Source organism: Durio zibethinus, chromosome 1, assembly GCF_047325235.1.
Source record: "Durio zibethinus cultivar Kanyao isolate XHJ-2024 chromosome 1, ASM4732523v1, whole genome shotgun sequence".
Taxonomy (NCBI): Eukaryota; Viridiplantae; Streptophyta; class Magnoliopsida; order Malvales; family Malvaceae; genus Durio; species Durio zibethinus.
In genome coordinates this window covers 7,878,496-7,904,712 of record NC_143162.1, presented here as the reverse complement: position 1 = coordinate 7,904,712, position 26,217 = coordinate 7,878,496, and the positions used below count along the sequence as shown (strand labels likewise).

Here is a 26,217-nt window from a genome sequence, read left to right as displayed (position 1 = left end):
AATGGGTTACTTGTAACTGAATCCGGAAATCTGGATGAACAAAACAGGGATTGTAAAACAATAATTAGATAGTAGACCTAACTACCTAAGTCACCGAAACTTTTTGTTAGGTCTAACGAATTAAAGCTTGGGTGATAATTAACTAATGGAGTACTGAACTCAAGTTAATTATAAAGATTTTTACATAATAAATATTCAACTTAATTATAAATTAATGTCATAATGATGATATATACTTTGCATATTGTAGAAGGAGACAAATGCAAGTTGATATCTAACAATCAACTTTGCATATTCCAGTTTTTTAAAGAAAAAATTTTTTATTTCCGTAAATTTATATGGTGAAACATTTATATTAAAAAATTTGAATGCACAATAAATATGGTAATAAAAACTGAATAAATAGGTTCTATTGTTCTAACAATCAAGTCCAAATAGAATAAAACTTAATCATTCTCTCTAAAATTATACACTTCATTAGTACAATCACTACATTTTTTTACATTTTGATAAGACACTTGATTTTATATTGTGAAGTCGTTCATCACATACTTATTATCTTACTACTTTGATCAATTTTAACCCTTTTGAAAGAGATATCTGTCCATTTTATTTTTTTAGCCTTCAAAAAAAAAAAAAAATGGAACTCTAACTTAGTATCATTTGTTGCAAAATAAGAGAAATTCTTATCCTGTAATAATTATTAAAAATTGTCTTTTGTTTTGCGATTTAGTGATCATAGAAATTTTTAAAAATATATAAAGATTTGATTACGAATCAAGCCTCTCTCATTTTCTTTTAACAAAGACTTTGTACCCTTTGAAACAAAAATTAAAAAATAAAAATTTAATAAATAAAACGACATATATGAGCAGAGTTATCTTATCACAACAAAGAATTAACTCTTATTATTAATTTCATAAAATCACACCTTTTATTTTTTTTCTTTTATTACAAATCTCTCTTCTAGGAATTAATAGTAATTAGAATTAAATTCCTATTTCGTGAGATTATTTTTTATTTTTGAAGTTATGTTTTAAAAATGAAAGAAGTACAAATTTTTATATCAAAATTTACTAGATGATAATATATAGATAAGTAAAGTGTATTTATTTTTTAATATAAATTATAACTTAATTATATATAAATGTAATTTTTTATTATATTAAGATTTTCAATAATAATTTTTATTAATATAATACATATATATAAATATAAATTAAATAAATAATTAAATATATTATTTTATATATCCTAAGGAAAGTTAGGTAGAGCATTCTAAATCTAATTTCAACTTGACTCAAATTATTTGAAGAAGTAAAATTTAACTCAATTTTTATATATGTTGTTTTGTTATCCTTGCACCCATTAACCTTTTGTTTTTTTACAAAATTTACTAATAAATAAAATTTTAAAAAATAAAAAAAGACAAAAAAAAGCTGACACATGAATTTATTAAATTAAGATATTAAATAATATATTTTAATAATATATATATAAATATAAATTTACAAAAATAATAAAAAAATATTTGTATATATACTAAGATCGAGATTAATAACTAAAATCTTGTTTTTATATGAGTTCGATTTAAAAAAAAAACTCAACCTAATTATTTCAAATTAAAAAAAAAATATATCAATTAAATCGAGATGAATCAAAACTCATCGAATGTACATTATTCTGTCATCTCTATCTCCATTAATTTTTATATTATAAAATTTATTAGATTAAAAAGTAAAAATAACAAAAAAAGAAACTTGAAAAAGCAAAAGCTTAAAAAAATACAAAGCAAATGAAAAAACAAAAAGAGAGAGGTGTTACGTGGATACTAAAGATTGGACGGAGTACTTTAAATATATCTTCAACTTTACCCATTAAGAATAAAACCTCGACATGACCTTCATTTTTTTTAACTCACTTTTATTTGATCATTTAGAATCAACAACCAATTAGATTTGAATTGTTTTATTATCCTTACCTCCATTAAATTTTTTTACAAAATTTATATAATAAAAAAATAAAATAAAAAAAATAAAAATTTTAAAAATAAAATAATAAAATAAAATAAAAAAGTAAAGAATGGAGGAAAGATGGGTGTGACATCCTATCCTTCATTCTTTACAAAATTAAAATTTATCAAATATAAATTATTTTATCATCCATATATTTATTAACTTATCTTTACAAAATTTATCTAATAAATAAAATTTTAAAAAACAAAAAATGACAAAAAAAACCAAATAAAATGATAAAAAAATTTATTAAATTAAGATATTAAATAATATTTTTTAATGTACATATATAAATTTAAAATTAAATAAATAATAAAATATAATTTTTTTATATACTAAGGCCAATGAGTAACACCCAAAATCTTCCTCTAATATCCTTTTAATTTAAAAAAAATTAAAAGAAAGTGCACCAATTAGATTCGATATTATCGGGTTATTTTGTCTCAATTGATTTTTAGTTATAAAATTTATTTAATAAAAAACAAAAATAAAAAAAAATTTAAAATAAAAAAGCAAAAGCTTTAACAAATAAAGAAACTAAAAAAAGAGGGCGATGCCTTATGGACACCAAAATGGGGTGAAACACCTTAAATTGTTCTCTAACTCCACCTAATTAAAAAAAAATCTCAATCATTTGTTTAAAAAATGAACTTATATTAGATTATTATAAATTAAAACTAAACAGATATAGATTATTTATTATCTTTATTTCTATTAGCTTTTTTTTATAAAATTTATTTAATAAAAAATTAAATTAAAAAATAAAAAATAACATAAAAATAAAATAAAAATATAAAACAAAAAAGTCGAAAAATAAAAAATGAAGAAAGGATGAACTGCATGACATACTTTCATTTTTTGTTTTTTACAAGATTAAGTACGTAAATAAGTATAGCAATAAAAAAAGGTAACATTTGATGTATTGTAGTGTATATATTTTTATATATTATTAATGAATCAAATATATTATTTTTTAATAAAAAATATTAATTTTAAAAATAAATACAAAAAAATAATTTTTTAAAAAAATTTATTTGTAACATTTTTAATTTACGAAGTAATACTATTTATTTTGTTAATAATATATAAAATTTATATAAAAACAATATATCAAATATAAATCTTAAAAAAAATTAACTTTTAAAAGAAGAGACCTCGAAAAGCCAGTAAATAGGTAGTACATATAATAGACTTTATATTATAAAAAAATGTTTGTTTTTTTTGGCTATAAATATATGTATAGAATATAGCATAAGTAACGATAATAAAAGCAGGGCATAAAAGACCAAAAGATTTTTGATAAAACGACAAAACACCTCCCAAACCTTTGTCAGAGAAATATCTTCAACACAGTTGCGTTAGTTCAATTATTACCGGGAATAGCCGGTCATCCACCGGTTTCTCGAACCCCCATGATCACCAGACAGACTTTCTCAATGGCCACAGGGAGAAAGAAAAAAAAATCAATAAATAAAAAGAAAGAGAAACTGTAACAATGATTTTGTTTGAGTGTTTTGAGTTTGAGGGTGAGCGACAAATATTAGATTGAGTTTTATTTGGTTTGTCTGAGAGATAAAAGATGCGTGAGGTGCTGCAGCCCATACCCAAAATCTCAGTTTCTTGAACGCATCACCGCTAAAATGCGCCAGCACTCTCTTCTCTGCCATGTTTTCAGCTTCAGAAGAAGATCATGATAACCTTTCATTTCATCATTTACAATAGCCCGCACCTCTGTCTTTCACTGTTTTTTCTCTAAATCAAAATCTTTTTTAATATAACCTTTAGAAAATCTTCTTTAAAATTTTTTTTGTTGCTGTTTCTCTTGCTGTACTCTTTGAACTCGTTTGTATTTTATTTTATTTTTGTTTGGGTTTCTTGAACTCTGTCGGTCTCTCTCCTAGAGAGGTGTTTTTATTGTTTTTGTGTGGCTATGGCGGAGGGTTATGAGCCCTACCATGTCCCACAACAAAGCAGAAGAGATAAGCTAAGAATTGTGGCTCAAAACCACCCAGCTTGTGTTGAATCAACGACTGTTACTCTTTCAGGTTGCTCAGGTTTACTTCCTTTGTACGACCCTTCTTTTTTTTCTTCCGATTTGTTAACTTGCGCTACTGCCAACGCTAGTGCTACTCCAGGTAGCCATGACTTTCACAACCAGACGACCAACCAGGTTTCGGCTTTGGCTTCTGGTAAAAACAGTCCCGTTTGTGTTGTTAAAGAAGAAGGTGTGAATTTTGTAGGTTTTGTTGGCGGGATTGTTAACGGTTCTTCTTCTTCTTCAACTTCTCATCACCCTTATTTGGATCCACAATCGTCTTTACCGTTGAACCCTAGCTCGATTCAAGATATGACTAACAACCCGTTTCTTTATACCCCGCAAAACCTTCAAAACCTAAGAGATTTTGACCAGTCTTATAATAATGGTGATGGTGAAGTTGTGGTTTATAAACCTGAACCTTTGTCTTTGAATCATGAGTCAAGTACCAATGGTCAAGGCTTATCTCTTTCTTTATCTTCTCATAATACCCACCAAAACAATCTTCCTTTGGAGCTAAATCTACAAAGATACGAGTCTGCTATCTACAGTGATAAGGTTACTGCCAGTGGATACGTGGTTCCAAGCATTATTGGTGCTAGTTCTTCTACTTCGAATGAGGTTTCCAGGAGCTCAGTCCCTCTCGGGCCTTTTACGGGTTATGCTTCGATTTTGAAGGGATCGAGGTTTTTGAGACCTGCACAACAGTTATTAGAAGAGCTTTGTGATGTGGGTAGGGGAATTTACGCTGAAAAAATTACTCCTGATGCTTCATTGATGGAGACTGCATTGCAGAATTTGAGTGCTACTGGAATTATTGATGATCCTCTTGGTGGGGGAGATGGTGGTGAGAATAGAAGAAAAAAGTCAAGGCTAATTTCAGTGCTTGACGAGGTTTGCTTCTCTAATTTGAAACTATTTGTTTCTCATTTGCATTTCTTCTGAATTGGACTTTGATATGATTGATACTGGAGTTTTGCTTCCGACATGCAATTGATGTTTGATATACTACTTTTTTTTTTCTGGGTTTCTTGGTTTGCTGTGCCTGATTTTCTTTATATTGAAGTGGAGTATTTGGATCCGTGTCCTAATCCCCTTTAAATCTTCCTTGGAGATGGTTCGTTGTGAATCCGAGCATTTCTGCCACTGTAGAAGTTATCAGTTCATTGGCTATTATTAAAATATAAAGTGTCAGATACTCTTTAATGGCGTTAGGTTTAGTCAATTCTTGGACCAACATGCAAATTTGCGGTGTTGCATGCATAATTGGCAATAAATTATACCATCTTCTGCGGCTATGTAAAACGAAAGTTTTCTCGGTAGTTAAAAGCTTTCCTCGATTTGTATACCATGTGAATTAGATTCTTGTATTTGATGAATGGCCTTGATGATCACAAAATTAATCTTTTTATGAAAAGGTAATAGGAGGGAATATATGCACGAAGATTGGTGTTATAAAGTGCCTGACAACCACAGAAAGAGTACTAATAAGTGACAATGTCGCCAAGTTTGGGGCTTAATGTGCTTTTAAAGTGATTGAAGGAATCCATTTGAAAAGATTTATACTCCAAAAAAGTTTGTGGGAAGCATAATTGGTTATTATTCCAAGCCTACAGAAGACAAGATGAGTAGATCACAAGGTGTCTGAACTTTTTGTTGGATAGGGCTTAGCTGAATTTAATTATTATAATAATACTAATACTAGCAAACAGGTGAATATCGTGTTTGCTGCCAAGATGAGTAGATGGACTAATTCCTCTATGTTTTAGGTTCTCCATATTTTATCTTGGAGTTAAAAATCAATGGAATTGGATAAATTATTTAGTTTCCTGAGGTTAATGCTTATTGTAGTGAAAGACATGGCAAATCAAACACCTAGAAATATAGAATTTGCTACTTGATCTGGAATTATACACGATTGTGTTACTTTGAATGTTTTTGTGCTACTTTGCAAAATAAGAAATGGTCATCTCATAATTTAGAGAGATTTATATTGGTCGGGCCCAAAGAGAAAATTTTCATTGAGCTTAATGTGATATAAAACAGAAGGTGATTATTTTTGAGCTTTGCTTGTTGAATAGGTTTTCATGATTTATAATATGAAAATCATTGAGAATGATCTTTCTCTAATGTGATAAGTTGTGAATTATGGGATTAATGATTGGCTGGTCTCCTTTTTTGGTCGGTGATTGGCTTGTCTTATAGCTACTAACTATTGTCTTTGTGTATTTTGGCTTGTTGTAATTTCCCCTATCATCCTAGTCTTTCCTTCGAGGATGTGTTTGTTCTCCCAACCTAATTCCTGAGTTGAATTTTCTGAAGCTAATCAAGCTGTACCCTTACTGGTCTCCTGGTTGGATTGTAGAAAGAATAGACAGGTGATTGCACGTTTTAAATGTGGGGACAAATTTCAGTCTGAATAAATGTCCATCCCTTACAACATCATGCTAATCTGGAAAGATTATTTTCCTGCTTTTTAAAGGAGAGAGGGAGGAATAATTAGGGTTTTAAAAAGGATGCACTACATCTTCCTTCCTGGTGTCTACCATAAAAAGGTTCAGCCATGAATTCCACATGGGGCACTATGTTGGGTTATAATGTCCTTTGAATTATTGTCCTCTAAAGCTTTAGAGGACAAACTTGAACCAATGTGCTTGTGAGATGGTAAACTTTGTTTCCATAGATTTAAAAAAAAAATTATTTCAATAACAGTGGCATGGGTGAAACATTTGATTTCTCTTTCCAATGCATATGTTGCGTGGTTTCATTCTTAGATCATAACACCAAATTAATAGGTGCCCGTCAGTTCTGATTGCCTATTACAAGTAGCCAATAAAACAATATGATATGACGAAAGGAGACGATGAATAAGGTCTGTTCTTCCCATCTTATCTCTGCAATATTTGGCGCTTCATGGCGGAAATGACACAAATAATGATCGAATAAGTGGAGTATTTATAGTTTCTAGTAGTCTCCTACATATTACTCTTCACTACTTAAAAAAATTGGTTGGGTAGTTGACCATGTGACAAAAGAAGGTAACATCAAAGTGAGGATTATGATTTTATCATGGCCTTAATATTTGTCCTTCCAAAGCCATGCTGTTGTCTGTACTAGGTTCATTGACTTGCTGCTTGTTTGTAATTTGCAATTGTTTAGGTGTATGATCCAGAATTTACAGTATTCTCTTTTCCATTAGGTGCTTTATTGAAGGTTCAATTTCCTACACTGTATGTATATCTCTAGAGGAGATATTTTTTGTAATTTATCAACTGTATTGATAGAGGAAAGTTAATTTGAGTCTTTTACTGAATGCTAATATCCAAGTTGTATCAGTTTTTTTATCTGAAAATTCTTGAACCAGAGCTTATAATGTATTACAGTGATTCTAGTGTCAGTTTGTTATAATGCATATGGTTGCAACTTGCTAACCATCTTTATCATTATTAGGTTTACAGGAGGTACAAGCAATACTATCAACAGATGCAAGCTGTAGTTGCATCGTTTGAATATGTTGCTGGACTGGGCAATGCAGCTCCATATGCAAACTTGGCTTTGAAAGCCATGTCTAAACATTTCAGGTGCTTGAAGACTGCAATCACTGACCAGCTTCAGTTCACTAATAAAGCTCATGGTCTGATAAGCGCCAGAAAAGATGAAGGTCCAAGGTTTGGAAGCACTGACAGATGCCTTTATAACCGACCTGTTCATAACTCTGGGTTCCTTGAGCACCAACCGGTTTGGCGCCCTCAACGAGGCCTTCCTGAACGCGCTGTAACTGTACTTAGAGCATGGCTATTTGAACACTTTCTACACCCGTAAGTACTTTAAATATTGCATATAGATAAAACTTTACTTGGGATTCATTTTCTTTTTAATTTGTAGTTCTGTTTCATTGATTATCTCATATATATATGTATATGCGATAGTGCATTAACAGTTTTCTATATTTCAGTTATCCAACTGACACAGACAAGCTAATGTTGGCAAAACAAACTGGTCTATCACGTAGCCAGGTCTGCCCTTTATCATCATTTCTGTATTCTTTTATAGTATCATTATGCAAAATGTTTTCTGTAAAATTAGTAATTGGGATGTGTTCAATTTAGCATGAAAACATACTCTTGTGAACCAGGTGTCAAATTGGTTTATCAATGCAAGAGTTAGGCTTTGGAAACCAATGGTGGAAGAAATACACATGCTAGAAACACGACAAGCTCAAAAAGCTTCGCAAAAGGAGGACAGAAATGCCAACAAGTCAAGTGATCATTTGTCGTCAGCAAACACACTTGCGTCTGAAAATCCATCCAGCTCCACCCAAAGGGTTCAAGATACCCCGTGCAAGCGCACTAGAAGTGAACTTCCTGATATACCCGAGGGAAGTGAACCACTTAACTTATCGACGTACAACGGCTTGTCAAGCCATCCGCATGTTGGTATTGGCGTTAGCATGGCAGGTGGAAGTGGTGGTGTTTCCTTAACACTGGGTCTTCATCAGAATAATGGTATTGGATTATCAGAGCCCTTTCCTATAAATGCAGCTCAGCGTTTTGGCCTTGGCCTTGAGGTAAGCAGTGAGGGGTATGTTATTGGTGGTTTTGAAGCACAGAATCGGCATTTTGGGAGGGATGTTATCGGAGGGCAGCTTTTACATGATTTTGTGGGTTGAAAAATGTTCAGAGAAAAAGCTTTCTGGTCATATTATTTGATTGGATAGTATATTATACTAACAAAGTTTCACGTAGATGAGCCAATATTTATTACCAGAATGCAAGCTGAAACAAGATTAGTCAAAATGATTGTCCTCTTTTACGGTGTATTTATATTTTCTTTTAGAGAATGTCTCCGACATAGATTATTGGTGTAAAATTCTTCTGTAAAATTTAATTTACATGATAAAATATTATACATTTTGAGGCCATCAAATGGAGGCTGGCCTTAGAATGTGCCTAATATTCAAAATGCACCATTTCACCATTTTGACGTTGAATCTTTCTTATTTGTCAATCACTGCACCAGCCCCAATGTATCATTGGCATTTCACCATTAATGTACATAATAGTAAATGAGTTCCTAAATTGTATTTGATGACATCTCCAATTTGGATGTAGATGATGTATTGCTTCATCAAAAAGAGTACTCTGCCTTTAAGAGAACGACTAACAGGCATATCTCATCCAGTTATCTTAAATGGCTTATGCCAAGGCACCTAATAATGTAGGTTGAAGCCTTTCTGTTGTTTTGTCATTTTCATGCTTAACCAGAAAACCAAGAAAAAGGAAAAAAAAAAGGAGACAAAGTTGGCTGAGTTGTTGGAGTTTGCTCAAATACCTTATTCCTCACCAGCGGCCTCTAAATTGATGGTTACTGGTCAGGTACTTACCTCTTGACAGATAAGCCGTTCCATGCCAAATATTCCATTGCATTACAAACTTCCCATCCAATTAGCCCCCTCAAGCTTGCCGCATTTGAATCAAGTAAATTTCAGGTTTATACAAAAGAATTAACTGCCTAAAATTTGCTTTTAAATAGAATTGTGGATTGACGGAAGGAAAGACGACATACTGCTTAGACGCGGTCAAAGAAAGACTGAGCATGTAATGTAATGTGATGCAACAAAGTTTTGGGAATTGGGTTTAAATGATTAAGAGTTGTGTTTCTATATAAACACAATCTAGTTGCATGCATGGTAGGTGGGTCTCCTGGTGACAATTTGCTTTTCCAAATTATTTTCTTTTCAATATCTTTCCTTATTTTTATTATAATTCTACAATGCTAAGCTATTGTTTTTTGTTTACGTTGAGGGCAGACAGGCCTCGATATTCCCTTTGGGGCCCCCGAAAGAGGCGGAGGAGAGAGGGTGAGGTGGAGGGTTACTTTGTACGTTTGCTTTGGTTCAGAGTTCAGAAGTTGAGAGAGAAAAAGAAGAGTGTGGTCCACTGGTAGATCGGTGAAAGCTGTGAAGTGGAAAGATCAGAGCAAGTGCAACTCTGCGAGGCGCATGCTTTTTGCAAAAATTTTGCTATTGTGGCTGCGGGTCGATGTTTGAGCTTAAAAATCAAATCAAAAGGAGCACTTTTTTTTTTATTATTTAATTTTATATATACGATGATGAAAGTAGCAGATTGCAAATCCAGCAGTTAGGTTAGGCATCTTATCATATGTTTATTTATGCAATTAATCTAGGTTGGTAAAGGGAGAAAAGTAAATTCTCCAGACAAAAGTGGACTTGAAAAGCTGGCGGGTGATTCGAGGTAGGCTCCAAGCCAGCATCAAAGAAGCCTTTTGCTAAATTGTGCGGTCTTTTGAAAAATTTTGTGTCCTTCGTTTTGGTAAACATTGTTTTTCTACGGATCAACATATATCTAACACTATATTTGGTTGGGGGAATTACAATTTTATTTTTTTAAATTTTTTTTAATGATTCTTTTATTTCATTGTTTGATTCATATTTTAATAAAGAATAGTTATTCCAATTCCTTAAAATTAAGAAAAAATCAATTTTTATTCTCCCCCAAGAATTGCAATTCCTTACCTTTCAGTAATTGAAAATAATATTTATGGATATTTTTTTTTATATATTCAATTAATTTCAATTTTATTCTTACATATTTAATTTCATAATTAATTAATATTAGTTTCATTTGATAAAATTATAATGTATAATTAATTAAATAATATTCAAATAATATTAAAACATTAAAATAATATTTCATATATAGTATTATTAAAATAATATTCTAATATAATAATATTATTAAAATAATATTTAACAGTAAATTGTTATTAACTTACTATTATAATGTTAATAAATTATTAAATTAATATTAAATATTGAAATAATATTAAAAAAATAAAAATGAAATATGATAACATTATTTACATAATATTAAAATAATATTAAAAAAATATAATACTATTAAAATCATATATAATATTTAATATTATTAACATACATTTTAAAAATAATATTGATATTTTAAAATATTATTCAGTTTTAAAAAATTAATAATTTCACTTGTAATTTTAAAATAACATTAAAATATTATAAAATTCATTAAATAATATTAAAATATTAATAAAAGAAATTTACTACTGAAATAATATTAAATATTTTAAAATTAGTATTTAATACTAAAATATTTTTTAAATAAATATTTAATACTTAATATTAAAATATTATTAAAATAGTATTCTATATTAATATATTATTATAAAATATTACAACATATTTAATATTATTTAATTAATTTTTAATATTATTAAATTTAATATTTAATATGATCAAATTAATATATAATATTGTTCAATAATATTTAATATTATTAAATAATGTTAATAATATTAAATTAATAATGAATAATATTTAGTATTAAAAAATTATTCAAATAATATTAGGATTTTATAAAATAATATTTAATATGAAAATATGAAAATAAAATTAAAATATTATACAATTATTTAAATTATATTATGCAATTATTTAAATAATATTAAGATACCATTCAATTAATATTTAATATTAAAATATTATAAAAATAATATTTTACATTAAATATTGTTAAATTAATATTTAATATTAAACTATTATTAACAATTAATACTTAATAAAAATAATATTAAAATAAGATTAAATATTAAAATATTATTAAATTAATATTTAGTATAAAATATTATTAAAATGTTGAATATTATTAAATTAATATTTAATAATATTAACTTAATATTAGTTATATTAAATTATTATTTATTTTATTAATTAATAATTTTGATAATAAATTATAAGAGTAAAATAATCTTTTAAACTAATTCCATTTATATTTTTTTTTAACTAAACAAACATATTAATATTAATTCCTTGTCAATTCTATTCTAATAAACCAAACTCCATATTACATATTCTATTCCATTCCATTTATTTTCTATTTTCATATAATATCAATTTCATTCCCCTTTTATTTTATTTTGGGAACCAAATGTCTCATAAATAGTAACTTATTTCTCTTTCTTATAGGAGTTGTAGGCAAATGACAATCTAACTCATCTAATACATTAATTTTTTAGTATATTATGTATTTATTTATGAGTTTATATTTCATAATCAGAATTTGATATTAAATTTTTGACTTCAATTATCAAAATTCAATAGTTGATAATTTGAGTTGTCAGCAATTTTATTATATATTTATAGAATGTTAACTCTTAATTTTAATTGCAAGGAGATTTAAAAACATCATTATGATTCTGAATATCATGGTGTTTTTTTCGAGAATAGAATATCTTCATCTTTAATTCTTGCTATCTTACTTTATCATCAGTAACCTTCCAGCATATTTAGCTATAGGAATTTACCAAATTTCTTGTTCAAAGATCCCCTTAACAATATCTGCATTTTGAGGCTTTTAAAATTTGGATATATACACTATGAATCACTCTTTCTTTTTTTTAAACTAAAATATTCTAATATGAATTATTAAAAAATACATATGAAAGTTAACGTGTAATTTATGATCATTACGTACCATTAAGCCCAAGCCATGAGCAACTTGTCATAAGGCTTGTCGAAGCCACATGAAGATGTGGATTGATGCAAGGACTCCTTTTCGAAGCCCATGATGATATACATTAGGGCCACAGTCCTTTTTCTTGAGGGGGTAATTTATGAGAAAGCCCAAGCCCACGTGAGCTCCTAAGGTGTTAGGTTTTGCCCTTTGCTTCCAAGGGATCAGGCTGATTGCCCTTGGCTATGGAACTTAAGACATCCAATGGTTTGTATAAACAAATTTTAAAAAGAAAAACGCATCGACTTCTTCACGAGTTTTCAAAATTCATACAACTTTTAGTTGATTTCAAAGTTTTAATATTCATTCATTCTTTCGTTCATAAAGTTTCATGAAATTAAGCTAACTTATTTTATAATCTGTAAATGCGGTTTGCAATTACCTTTTTATTTTGCTTTCTTGGTTTTATTTTTTAGATAAATGTATATAAAATTTATACCATTTTTTTACTTGTTGGTGTAATTTTTGTGGGGATGTTAATTTCTTTTTCTGTATCATCTCAATATTATCGGATGTTCCCAAGGGATTTCTTACATATATATATGTTTATAAATGTATTTGGTTGAATGTTATTTTCATGATATATTAGGAAGATGAACTACATCTAATACCCCTATTTTCTAGTATGTCTACTTCAATCCTTCAATGAAATAAATCTTTGACAACCACTACGAATTACCATCTAAGATTTTTCATTTAAAAAAAGAAAAAGATAATCCGATGAGATTATTTAGTTGCTTACCATTTTTATAAAAATTAAAATTTATTTTATCTCGGCTATGAAAAATAAATTTTTTAATATATAAGAGATAAAAATTAAAGAAAAAATAAAAAATTATACTATTCACTTTAAAGATGAGACATAATCAATTGAGCTATTAAAAAAAAGTATTTCATATATCATATAAACTCAACTAGTTTTTTTTTTTTTTTTTTTTTTTGGGTTGTGTAAGCAATATTAATGGTTTATTTAAAAATTTAATTTCCACTAACATATAAATCCAATTGCAATTGGCCATTGAAAAAGTAAAAAGTTTGTGAGGGGGCAATCCCAACTTGGCAAGGATTAGTATAAAGTACAATAAATACAGGAAGAAAAAAGGAATTTTCAATATAATAATTAATAATTGAGATAAAAAGGTCCGTAGAAGGAAAAATGAAGGAAAACAAAGGGCATTAATAATAATAAAAAGAAAAAGGTATTTGTGTATTGAAAATTTTTTCGTCGAAAAAACGCAGAGGAAAGCATATTCCAAAGTACCAAAGCGAGACCAAACTCCCAAAAGTCTGTTAAACCACCAAAAACCCCTTCTACTTCTGTCCCCATTAGGGTTTTTTAGGGTTTCTCCGTTTCCTTTTTCCTTCAAACTTCACCAAATGACTTCCGTGTTTTCCTTTCCTTGGTTTTTTTGACTTCCTTCTTTAAAACCCATGTAACACACAAACCCAAAAACTCCGAAACCCCAAATTTTTTTTTTTTATTATTTTTGAAAAAAGGTGACAACTTTGAGATATTATGAATATGGAGGCGAGAGTTGGAGTGGTGGTTGAAGGAGGCCAAAGGGTTTTGAATTCAGCCCACGGAGCTGTCGTAGATGCAGGGACCAGAAAGTTTTTACAGCAACAACAGCAACATGGGCATTCTTCAATGCAGGGTTTGAATCCGCAGATTGGGACTATTCAACAGCTTCTTGCTGGTGGTATTGCTGGTGCTTTTAGCAAGACCTGTACAGCTCCTCTTGCTCGTCTCACCATCTTGTTTCAGGTCTGGTTTACAGCTGCTTTTTTTTTCTTTTTTATCGTTAATGTTGATTCTTTTTTTGATTTTTACTGGTAATTTTGATCTGGGTATGTCGTAGTTTGTTGGTTTTTTTCATTTAACTGGAGCTGGGGTTTGGGAAATTGGGTTTCTTTGTCACGAGTTACTTCTTGAGATTTTTTAAAGGAAAATTGTAGCTTTGATAAAGTGGTTCTGGTTTCAATTTAAAAAAAAGAAGAAGTAAAAGATGGAGAGGATTGTTCATATCTGTTAGATGGCATGGGAAGTTGAATTTCTTGTCTATTTACTGGGTTTTCTTTTGTTGGAAATAGATTAATAACAACAAGCATTTTTTTTTCACAAGAATGTTAATTTTTGTGGATTTCAATGAAGGGATTAAAACTATGCTCACTAAGGCATTAGGGTCACATTTAGCATGAAATAGCAGACTAATAGTGGCCGCTTAATGGTTTTGAATAATATATTTCTAAATGTTTGTCACGAATTTACACACTGCTTACTGTTACATTAAGTGTGGGAATATGTTCTACGCTTCTACCTTAATGGGACTGCTGAATGATCTCTTATTTTCTCAGGTGCAAGGAATGCAATCCGATGTATCAACATTGAGCAAGGCTAGCATATGGCGTGAGGCTTCACGAATTATTAATGAAGAAGGGTTCAGAGCATTTTGGAAAGGCAATCTCGTTACTATTGCTCATCGTCTTCCCTATTCTTCAGTCAACTTCTATGCCTATGAACGCTACAAGAGTGTATGTTCTGAATTTTTTAATAATAGCTTTTTGATTTTTCTCAACCATAATTTTCGATTCATTCATTCCTTTGTTTTTCTTGCAGTTCTTGCAATCCATTATCAGCCTGGAAAATCGAAATGCCAGTGCTGATCTCTGTGTGCGCTTTGTAGGGGGTGGGTTGGCTGGAATGACTGCTGCCTCTGCTACATATCCACTGGATCTCGTAAGGACTCGACTTGCAGCACAGGTAATATGAGTAATACCTGAGTGAATAAGGCACTTGCATTTGCCATTGCCTACCCTTTGACCAAGATTTTAGAAGTCCTATTGCTTCCCTTTTCTTATACACCATATTTCTGTTCTTTTTTCTACCTTCCAAATTCTTCTGAACTTTGCAGAGAAATGAAATATACTACAGAGGTATTTGGCATGCATTTCATACCATTTGCAGGGAAGAGGGATTTTTTGGCTTGTATAAAGGACTTGGAGCAACATTATTGGTATACTTACTGCTATTCTTTAATTATTTATTTTCCCATCTCATTGTCTATAATTGTGGCAGCAATGCTGTGTGTGTGATGCAGGGTGTTGGACCAAGTATAGCAATAAGTTTTTCAGTATATGAGTCTTTGAGATCTTATTGGCAGTTGCAAAGGTAAATATGCTATCGGTTTAGAATGATCAATAGCATTTGTTCTTTTATGTTGGTTGTTTCTGCTTGGTGCGCTCAAGCTGCAACTTATTTGAAATTTCTTTGATTTTACATTAGGCCCAATGATTCCACCATTATGGTTAGTCTTGCCTGTGGCAGTCTCTCAGGCATTGCCTCATCAACTGGTTAGTAATCTGCAACCCTACCCTTTGGTTTGACTCTCCTCACTCTACTATTGTATGGTTGGGTTAAGGGGTTTCTTTTCCCTCAGCTGAGTGGAATCGGTTGACATACCCAAATGGCTTTAGGGCCACTCTAAACATTAGTACGGTTCTTTTTTTCTCAAGTTGACACACCCAATTAGAACTTAGGGTTTTCAGCTTAGAGATCTCAAGTTCATACGTTAGGAATGGGGGGAGGGGATGGCTTATAAGATTTTACTTTCCTTTTATAGGCCAAAGCCCAAATAGTTACTTTCCTTTATAGCTATTTCTGATCTCTGCATGGCTTTCTTTTCTTCACTGATAATTTGCAGCAACATTTCCTATTGATCTTGTGAGGAGGCGAATGCAATTGGAAGGGGCTGCCGGACGAGCCCGTGTTTATAAAACTGGGTTGTTTGGGACTTGCAGGCATATTATCCAGTCTGAAGGCCTTTGCGGAATGTATAGAGGGATTCTGCCTGAGTACTACAAGGTGGTTCCTGGTGTAGGCATTGTCTTCATGACCTACGAGACATTGAAGATGCTTCTATCGAGCATCCCTACCAGTTATTAGCATCATTTCAGACTCCTTTTTTGGCATACATTTTGTCTGTTGCAATTTGTTAGTCATTCAGTTCTCAAGATGACAAGGAAACCCAAAAAGAATAGGGTAAAACAAAGTAAGCAGTTGCTCTTTCTTTGGTATTAGTTGGGAAATGGTGGTAAATTTTGCGGTTGCTGCCATGGGTATTTTTTTTTTAATGTATAGGTGATTAACACTGTGAGAGTGACGAAAAGCGTATCAACTATCTAGTTCCAATATACTTAGGCCGTGATCACCGTTTTGTACGTTAATTGTTTATCGATGATAAAGTCATCAACACAGTTTTCCGCGACTTGTTTTATTACCTGCCTCTGTGCAGGACAGGCTGGCTGCCAGTGTTCAATTCTTTTGTATCTGAAGCGACATTAAATTGAAAATGTTGGTTATTTGTGAAAAGCTATGCGTGATTAATTTCTATGGATAGAAAATAAATGAAGTAAAGTTTGCGGGTATCAACTTTTTGTTAATAGCAGAGATCGATGTCAATCAGTTTTACGCAAAGCCATTGCTATAAGATCACAAAGTTGATATTGTATCACTAAAATATTTGCAATCTAATAACAATTTGCATTTCTCATGGCACAAATAGAACAAGGGGAAAAGAGAAAATGAATAAAAAGGAGAAAGATAACCGATCTTCATGCAACAACGAACTCATGTTAAGACTTTGTATGTTATCCTGTTTCAATTATATGGCTATTGGGATAAAGGAAAGGTATGCAGGGGATGGCTCATTACTTCTCGAAAATATAAAGCGATCATCATTTCTCTCGATTAATACATTCAAATTTCTCAGCAATAGAAGCCATGGTTTATATTCTTTTTTTCCTGGTCCCTGATTGGAGGGCCTGACATGAACAAGGGGGACCACCAGATCACATTGTAGCAAGTGTTGGGGTGAAGTTGTTAGCATAAGATGCATGCCGGTGGAAAGTAACCATGGAATTTATTCTCAGCTCAGAAGTTGCTTTGCTTCTTTCAGCATATTAGCTGAAAAAAGAATGTTCAAGGCTTCTACTGGTTATGTTTTTTCAGGAAAAAAAAAAGAACAGATGAACTTCAGACACATGCTCCATTTCTTTGTCCACCAGCGTGACATTGATCTATCACATGATGATTGATGACTGCTTATGACATCCGAAATGACATAATATTCTCGAGGGAAGGAAAGTCTGGTGAAGGCAGCAATAGATTGTGTCTGGTTTGGTTGCACACCATAAGTTGTGAACTGTGAAGCTATCAATTGGCGTGGCATTCAATTTTGGATGGTTTCAGAGGAGAGGGCAATTCCATCTGTTTAAATTCACTAACGACAATTGCAGATTTTAGGTAGTTAAGCAAACATGTAATTAACCCTTCTTCGCTATTGCTCATAAACAATCTGCAACATGACAAGGAAACTATTGATCATTAACATCCTTCACATTTCTTTCTAGCCAAACAAGCCCTTTGTGAGATGGGGACAGTGTAAGGTGCCTTTCAATGGCCAAGAGAATAGAATATGCTTCGCACATAAAAGCCGATGGAGACCATGAAACCAGATACTAAATGTAAATGTGGCATTCCTTTTCTTTTCAACAGTTTATTATGTTCGATGGAGAGAGCTATAGAGCCCCAAATTAGAAGATATGTTCATAAAGCTCAAGATTCTTCAAGTGGAATTGTATGCTTCAAGCAGACTAAAACCCTTGTTTAGTACCGTTAGGTTTTGGCAAAAGAATTTTCATTTTCCTCAGTATTTTCTATAGTGTTATATAAATTGAGGAGAACCTTTTCAAAGTTGCCAGGGAAGATCTCTAGTCATGAGGAAAAAGCAGTCAATATCACCACACCATCATTGTCTATGGAAAGTAAGGCCATCATTGGCTTGAGAAGAACAGAATCAACATGATGATTCGCATTAGAGAATCTTATCCCCCTTTATTCTTTAACAGTTTTACCCCTCAATTTATGGAATAAATTTTCATGTTAGCTTTAGGAGCCACTATAAATTTCTGTATTCATGCATGAAGGCCTCAACTTCTGCCTTGTGTTTTTCCTTTCAATTCTTTAATCTTCCTTCGACATTTATTTTCTTTGCAGAGTTCATATTGGTGAGGACTGGGTAATCTGCATCCTGAGGTTTGGATCGACATGCTTGTTTCCTTGTTGTATCTAGTCCTTGGGATGCAGATTACCTCTTCCTTACTGGCAATACAAAACTTGTCACCCAACCCTATGTAGTTAACTACTTGAGGTAGTTGCACTACAAAGAACTCATGCATGGTAATCTACTTTATTTTGCTTGCCAAAAACTGTTTGTTCTTGCATTTGCATATAATTTTTCCTCATTCTCTGGCAGTTCATGCATCAGTTGTACTGAAATTTCTTATTGGTTTTTATTTAATGGCATGATTTTGCAGGTTCAAGCTCTCAAGCAATAACCTAGTAGCCTATATACTAGTAATGTGACCAACAGTACTGAGGACTAACAAAACATCTTTTCCTTCTTATGTCGATCATTCTAGTTCAAAACCATTTTATTTCCTTCAAAACTTGAGCTTCCTTACATGCTTTGAAGATCCTGCAAGGAATATTCTTGACAAGTTTCCTATTTTAGTTGCAGAGGTTCTAAATAAGATATCAATGAAGAATAATACTAATACATAAACCAGCCTTTGCGTATATGGTAGAATTCTGTTGATCCGAAAAGATGTTAGGTGAAATCCGAAAAGACATTAACATTCGTACCGTTCTTACAAATCATTTTTCATGGTTTTCTGCAGCACTCCTATTGCCTCTTCCTTCGTTTCACTGAAGTCATTGCCATCCTTGAAGATGAGAAACTCCATCTTTTCCACATGGAAGAATATAAAAGTTCCACACAAATGCGAAATGCAAGATCCGAAGTCTTTCCCAACCACACAATGCCATGCTGTCCCATAAGCTTCATCAAACTTCTGTTTAGGAGGTTGAATGTTGGCTTAGAAATTAAAATTATTTTCAAAAGCTTCATGGATACTACTTCCTTAACATTCTTCACACATAGTAGAACTTAAGGCAAATATTTGTTTCAAGTTCTTCAACTAAAGTCACTGGATTCTCTTAGATGTAATAGTTGAAAACAGAATATTAAGCTGCATATCATGATCACATAAAAAATCATTTGAACCATATTAAGCAAGGCAGGTAACATCCTAAAGGACTATTCCAAGGATTAGATTAGAGAATAAGTTAAAGGTGAATGACTTAAAGGTCTAGTGATTGGACAGAAGGGTGAAGCTTTGAATCTACAGCAAAGTGAAAGCTTTGAATCTACAGCAAAGTGAAAGCTCTGAATCTATCTTCAAGAATTACTATATATATATATATATAAAAAAAAAAAAAACGGCTTTCTAGTTTGCGTTCGTCATGATATTTTTGAAATTTTGATCCACTAAACACAAGTTTATCCTTCGATTGCTTGTACCAGAAAAAGATTATATGATACATTCATGTGTTTATGGTGGCGAATTTTATATTTGTTTAATAAAGAAAAGGATTAAGGAATCCACTATAAATATTCATTTAAAGCTTTATGCTACTTCTAATAGAATGCTCCAGGGTTGAGAATAGACCTGTTTGATGTAATGAGCAATGGATTGACAGTCGGAAACCTCATGGAGATCAAGAGCCTGATATGCTAACTCCATTACACGGCTCTGCATCTCCTCTGGCATATCAGTTTCGCGCACTACAGCTTTCCCTTCCAGCATCCTCTATGAACAAACTGGTATATCACTCCCAATTAGTTCTAACTCTACTGCTTTTTTTTTTTTTTGGGTGAGAACTTCTAACTATAGTGATGAATGGGAGAAGCTTCCAAGCTAATTACTTTATAGAGTGCAAAGTAAAAGAGAATTCTTTAGCAAAGAAAAAGAATGAGAGGTAGAAATTGGGAGTTCAAGGGTGACATTTTTCTGCACGAGTACTGAAATTTTGTATGCATTAGAAGTGCTACGATCAAAAACAGTTGGCGTAACAGAAGGGCAAAAAAAAAAAAAAAAATCAAACAAGATGCAACAAAAAAATCTGTTCGGGGAGGGACTTTGCAAAGTATCAAAGTTACAAGTCCCCACCATCCAATTTGGAACTCCAAAAACATATGGCTGTAATGATTAGTATTTTTCCTTTTTTTTTTTTTTGTGGGTAGTATTGATTTGGAACCAGGACCATTCATCGAATCAGAAAGAGCTACATGTAATTGGGCCAAATCATTTTAACTTGAGGATTTTAAAAGAAAAATGGTTTTAGATAGCTTGATTAAAGAGTTCCATTTTTTTTTATAAATCAACTTACTGTTGTAGAAAACCGATACAGTGCAGTCATACTGATATCAGCCAGGAGTAAACCAACATGCTCTAACCAAAACCAGCAGGGCCGTGAATCGAATTTGTATGATCAAAACTGATGGGGACTTTGAAAGAAGATCTAACAATGCTACGAGTTCTTGCGCTCGAGAATATTGATTAAAAGTAATGATGTGACATTGATTGTAAGCAAGTTAGAGCAATCAAATTAACAAGTTTCCGATGAGTGATTGTAGTAGCAATGAAAAATGAAAAGCACTCTCGAAGAAAAATCATAATATTCGATATCTTGACACGCGGAAGTGGCAATTATATTAATACTTTTCCATGCCATAATGAAAGACTACAAAGGCGAAGTGTAACAAAATTGAGCAATTCCATGTTCATCTATTACATATGACTATGAGGCTAATGCAATGTGCAGAATTTAACTACTAAAAGCTAGAACTGAAGAAGAAGAAAAAGCCTGTAGAACTTGACTTATGAAGCTGCTATTTCTTTACCAGCCTCCCTAAACTGATCTGTCTATTTCAAGAAAAGAAAAAATTGTAAAATAAAATTACACGTGAAACGAAAATTCACCAAGATCAAACCCCTATCTCCCACCCATTTCCAAAAGCAAAATCCAACTAATTCCTGATAAAGAAGACTTGAAAAAACCCCAAGAAAAAAAAAAAAAAACAAATTTGAGAAAGTTCCGAGAGGGTAAGAGAAAACCCATTTCTTCTTATTAAACAAAGAAACCAACAAAATGCACTAAAAAAGACCCATAAAATTAACCTCTGTCCTCTGTTTAGCCTTTTCACCTTGATCTCATCAGGAACACGCTTAGTTCTTGGCCAGCGCACTCATCCGGGTTCACAAGGTGAAACGACTCAGAGTCAGAGTTAGCAACAACATGCTCATAATTAGCCCTCATGTACATGATCTCCTCCGAACCTGACGACCCTAAACCAGCAGGTATCACCCCGGCTCCAACTGTTGTAGATTGCATCGTCTTTAACATCAGATGGTTATCGTGATTGGCTTTTCTTTTTGTAGCAAATCCAATATTTCGACCATTGCAGTACATGGTCCAAATAGGGACCGAGTGGAGAGGACAAGAGCTGAGTTCGGAACGATCACACTCGAGAGCAATGCGTACGATGCCACTGCGCATTACTTGGACAAATTGGTGAGTTGGGATGGAGAGTTCGAGGAGGAGAGAGGGTTTTGTGGAGAGACGGTCGTGTTGGATGCAAAACCAGACGTGGCCTTTCCGTTGACCGAAGATGGTGCCTATCACCATGGACCTAGAAGGGCGTGCAGGACCTGACGTGGTCGTTTCAAATTCCGTTGTGGTAGTGGAATCTTGAGAGTCTTTGTCTTGGTCTTGGTTCTGAGAGTCTTGGTTTGGAATGGTGATGGGGTCGTTAAAGTCGTCCCTGAGGGAGGTGCTTAGGCGCTTCTTGCTGGGGGCAAAGGTGGCGTTGGTGGGGGAGAGACAAGGGAGTAGTCGACGGAGGCCGTCGAGCTTGGTCATTGGTTTCTCGAATCAAAGAAGAGAGATAAAATCAAGGGCTCAAGAGACTCTGTTGGGTTGATGGGGTGCGAGGTGGGAGAGGTTACTTCGGCTATGGACATTGGGACATATATATATATATATATATATATATATATATATATAGAGAGAGAGAGAGAGAGAGAGAGAGAGAGAGAGAGCGGGAAATGGATATGGCCGTTATCAATTGGCCATGTCCCCCTGGTAAAAAGGTTGACCAGTGCATATAGGCCAAGTGGCAAAAACCATGACCACTCAGGTTACTATCAGGTAATATTTATTTATGGATTTACTTATTTGTTTGGCCCCTAGTTAACAGTTAATTTAGACATTAATTGGATGCGGTAGAACTTACATTGTCATCGTTTTCAGAGTAGAAAGAAGTATAAACAGATAAACATTTCAAGAAGCGTGAATTTTCTGCAAATGAATTCATTAAGCAAAGCAACAGGAACAAGGAGGAAGGAGAAAGAACCTATACAATTGGGATTAATAGAACATCATGATCCTCTCTAGTTTCGTTCTCTCTATACTCAATCAGTATATATAATTCAGAGCAAGAGATTCAAATTTGGATCCTCCTTTTGAAAGAATCGCCATATTATGACAATCACTAGACTATCTAGTCCCATCTTTTTTTTTATGCTGCTTCCAATGTTTGATCTTCATTGTTCTGCTGACCCTCTGATCTTTTTCATCAGTACGAGCATTAGTCATGAAACGCCTTGCAAAGAGATTGAAATAAAGGAAATTCAGGGTTCCTATGCCAGCCACGAGGTAATAGAAATTTTCAAGCTTATCCTTGTTAAGGTCGTGACCACCTAACCATGGTGATTTTCCGCCTTTTCTAGTTAATTTGTAGACGATATTGACAAGAATGGAGTTCAAGTAGCTTGCAAGAGATAAGCTTACAAAGAAGGTTGCTCCAGCAACAGTTCTTATGGACTCTGTCAATTGCGTGGTCAGAAATTCCATTAGGGCCACTGCAGCAAATGCTTCAACTAAACCTGATAAGGCAAACTATGGCAGGAGCAATAAAATGCTTATAGGCGACTCGAAGGAACCTTGTTTCAAGGCTGCCTCCGGCGTTGCTTCTCAACAACGGAAGCCACTAACGAGCACGCAATAGCAATCACCAGACCAATATTAATCCTCTGCGTCATTGACAATCTTTTAGCTTTCCCTGTTCTTCTCCGTGTCTGAGGTACCCAAATTTGCTCATAAATGAAGATCCATATTGCAAGGACAATCGTTGATGAGAGTCCCATCCAGCCTGGGGGGACCTGGAAACTAGATCCAAGGGTTTTCGTTGTCTGAATTGCTTGAAGAATTCCAATTGTACCCTGCTGGTCCATGGTTATGAAACAACCAATTCCCGATATCCAAACAGGCATCATTCCAAACAACCTTTTCAGATTTTCCACCTGTTGAATACTGCATAATCTCCAATCATTCTTGGGCTTGCCTTGGTCGTCCAACTCACTTTGATCAGCAATTATAGGAGCCTTGTCAAGGCAACTTAACCTTTTGGTGCGTGAGAGTTTTGATCCTGATTCATGAAGGTCTGGGTCATAAAGGAGTGCCCAGAAGCAGTCAAGTTATGCTTTATAGTGGCTGCTGTGATCACCTTAACCATGTCAACAAAAAAACACTTCCTTGTGGCTTCATTATTATGTAGGCATGGTGTCCAATTACGAAAATTACAATGGAAAGAACAAGGCAGGCAGTTGGAATTGCAAAACCAATAATTCAACTGATATTGGTCTGAATATAGACAACTCCTGTTAGAGCTATGAGCTATCACAAGGGCCAAGGTGAATGTGAAGTACCACCAGTTGAAGAAGCTCTCTAGTTGTGCTCTTCCCTTCTTTGTTGTGGTGTCAAACTGATCAGCCCCAAAGGCAATATTGCAGGGTCTGATGCCTCCGGCTCCAATGGCCATAAGTGCAAGACCAGCAAAAACAATGCCCATCTGCCACAACTTGGGTTCTATGCAATTGATTACGTCAATGCAGGTTGGAGGTCTTAATTTAGGCACAGCTGCAGTAAGGGTCATGGTCGCCAGCCCCTGATTGACCAGGAATTTTAGAACAAAATATGCATTCTGTATATGCAAAATGGCAATCAGATCTCATCCAAATCATGACATGATTGGAGAAGAATTCTCTCACTTATGTTTCAGCATTTTAAAATGAAATCTCTAAATACACACCAAAAGTAAATACAAGTATCCACATGACAGACAACATTAATTTGAATCTTTCATGTTGGATATCATAAACTATACTTGGAAGGAATATCCAACGCATGGTATTGAACATCAAAGGTCCAAAATTGAAAAAAAAAAAAAAGGTTCTGGGGATGCAATAATAATCAAATGCAATTTCTTGCACTTCAAGATCTTTCATTCTCCTACATCTTTCATCATTTTCTATATCTATATTAAGGAATTAGAGAAAGCATACTGATTTACCAGTAACGAGGAGATTGAACCAAAGAGCAGAGTAAGGAACCGTCCCAGAAATGTATCAGAAACCAAAGCACCGGCTATTGATGTGATGTTGGAGCAACCGGACTAAATATTAATCACGTTAACCACAAGTATCCCATCCATGTTGTATTTGGTTTTCAAATAAACAGTCATGTTGGCAATCAAACTCAATAGAAGCACGTTTCTCGAAGGTCTCGTTCCCTAGAAAAGGAAAAAACAAAAGAAACCCAAACACGATCAGGAAGTCTGCACCCTATCCATTTAAATTTATGAACAAACATTGAAGGGGAAAACAGGAAATGGCATAAAAAATTGAATGCGATTTTTAGTTCTGCAATGGATCACCAATAATGTATTTGACAGCCCTCCATCCTCCAGGTGCCTTTTTAGACGAAGTCGAAGGTTATGGAAGGGATTGTGAGTTTTGTTCTACTAAGAAAGAACTGGATCCATCAGCCATATCTTTCTCTGTCAAGTGCTTTCCCTTTCTTCCTTTCCTTTTGCCTTGTTTTTTGCTGTGAAACCAAAGGAATGTATATGTGTTCTCCAATTTTGTGCTCAAAGTCTGTTGCTCAACAGCCCATTCCTTTGTTTTTCCCACGTTGGAAGAGTTTTCTATTTTTATGGAAACCAAGACAATTTTTTTCTTTTTTTACCATTTTACAAGGTCAACCAAAAATTTGTCATAACTGACTGATTACTTTGTTATGACAAATTGCTTGTCATGGAAAAATGTGAAGCTTTTGTCTAGGTTAGCTCTTCACAAGCATTGTTGTTGTTAATCTGACATTATTTACGTTATTTTTTGTCCCAAAATGTGACCGTGAATTTCCAGGAACATATGCATACTCTTATCGCAAACAAGAAGAAATTGAGAGTTTAATATATTTTTTAAAAAGATTAACTTCCCAATTAATGATTAAGATTTAATACGTCTACGAGGAAAGATATGACAAAAAATAAACATGATAGTTTAATACACTACACATTGACACAATATAAAAATGACATGAAAAAAATTATGTATAAATTTAATATAATTATGTTTCGTATTTTAATCGTGTTGATACAGTTAAGATACGATATTATTTGTGTCAAATAATAATAATACGTTTAAGATATAATATTATTTATAACATAAAAAAATTTTAAAATTATTTTAATTTATTTAAAAAATAAATTAATAATTATATTTATCATATCATTTTTATGTTTAAATAAATTATAAATATTTAACTTTTAAATAATATTTTATTTAAATAATAATTTAATTG

The 26,217-nt window shown here is 32.7% G+C and overlaps 4 protein-coding genes and 1 pseudogene across 4 annotated transcripts; 2 read left to right on the top strand and 3 right to left on the bottom strand.

The window, feature by feature from the left end:
• The first annotated feature begins 3,512 nt into the window (after positions 1-3,512).
• On the top strand, positions 3,513-8,943 carry LOC111311982 (BEL1-like homeodomain protein 9). Its single transcript, XM_022911876.2, has 4 exons — positions 3,513-4,944; positions 7,501-7,868; positions 8,006-8,066; positions 8,186-8,943. Exons 1-4 carry the CDS (start codon positions 3,946-3,948, stop codon positions 8,717-8,719), a joined length of 1,962 nt encoding a protein of 653 aa, XP_022767611.2. The 5' UTR covers positions 3,513-3,945; the 3' UTR covers positions 8,720-8,943.
• A 4,878-nt stretch (positions 8,944-13,821) lies between these two features.
• Positions 13,822-16,980, top strand: LOC111311981 (uncharacterized). The gene is made up of 7 exons (XM_022911875.2): positions 13,822-14,376; positions 14,967-15,143; positions 15,229-15,372; positions 15,524-15,625; positions 15,710-15,780; positions 15,895-15,962; positions 16,313-16,980. Exons 1-7 carry the CDS (start codon positions 14,128-14,130, stop codon positions 16,552-16,554), a joined length of 1,053 nt encoding a protein of 350 aa, XP_022767610.2. The 5' UTR covers positions 13,822-14,127; the 3' UTR covers positions 16,555-16,980.
• A 2,304-nt stretch (positions 16,981-19,284) lies between these two features.
• Positions 19,285-20,558, bottom strand: LOC111311103 (dynein light chain 1, cytoplasmic-like). The gene is made up of 2 exons (XM_022910477.2): positions 20,181-20,558; positions 19,285-19,523 (listed from the first exon to the last, which is right to left on the bottom strand). Exons 1-2 carry the CDS (start codon positions 20,316-20,318, stop codon positions 19,320-19,322), a joined length of 342 nt encoding a protein of 113 aa, XP_022766212.1. The 5' UTR covers positions 20,319-20,558; the 3' UTR covers positions 19,285-19,319.
• Positions 20,559-21,269: 711 nt separating this feature from the next.
• Positions 21,270-22,545, bottom strand: LOC111311102 (protein MIZU-KUSSEI 1-like). Its single transcript, XM_022910476.2, has one exon. It carries the CDS (start codon positions 22,432-22,434, stop codon positions 21,715-21,717), a length of 720 nt encoding a protein of 239 aa, XP_022766211.1. The 5' UTR covers positions 22,435-22,545; the 3' UTR covers positions 21,270-21,714.
• Positions 22,546-22,844: 299 nt separating this feature from the next.
• Positions 22,845-25,403, bottom strand: LOC111310636 (protein NRT1/ PTR FAMILY 2.8-like; annotated as a pseudogene).
• Between the last annotated feature and the right edge of the window lie 814 nt (positions 25,404-26,217).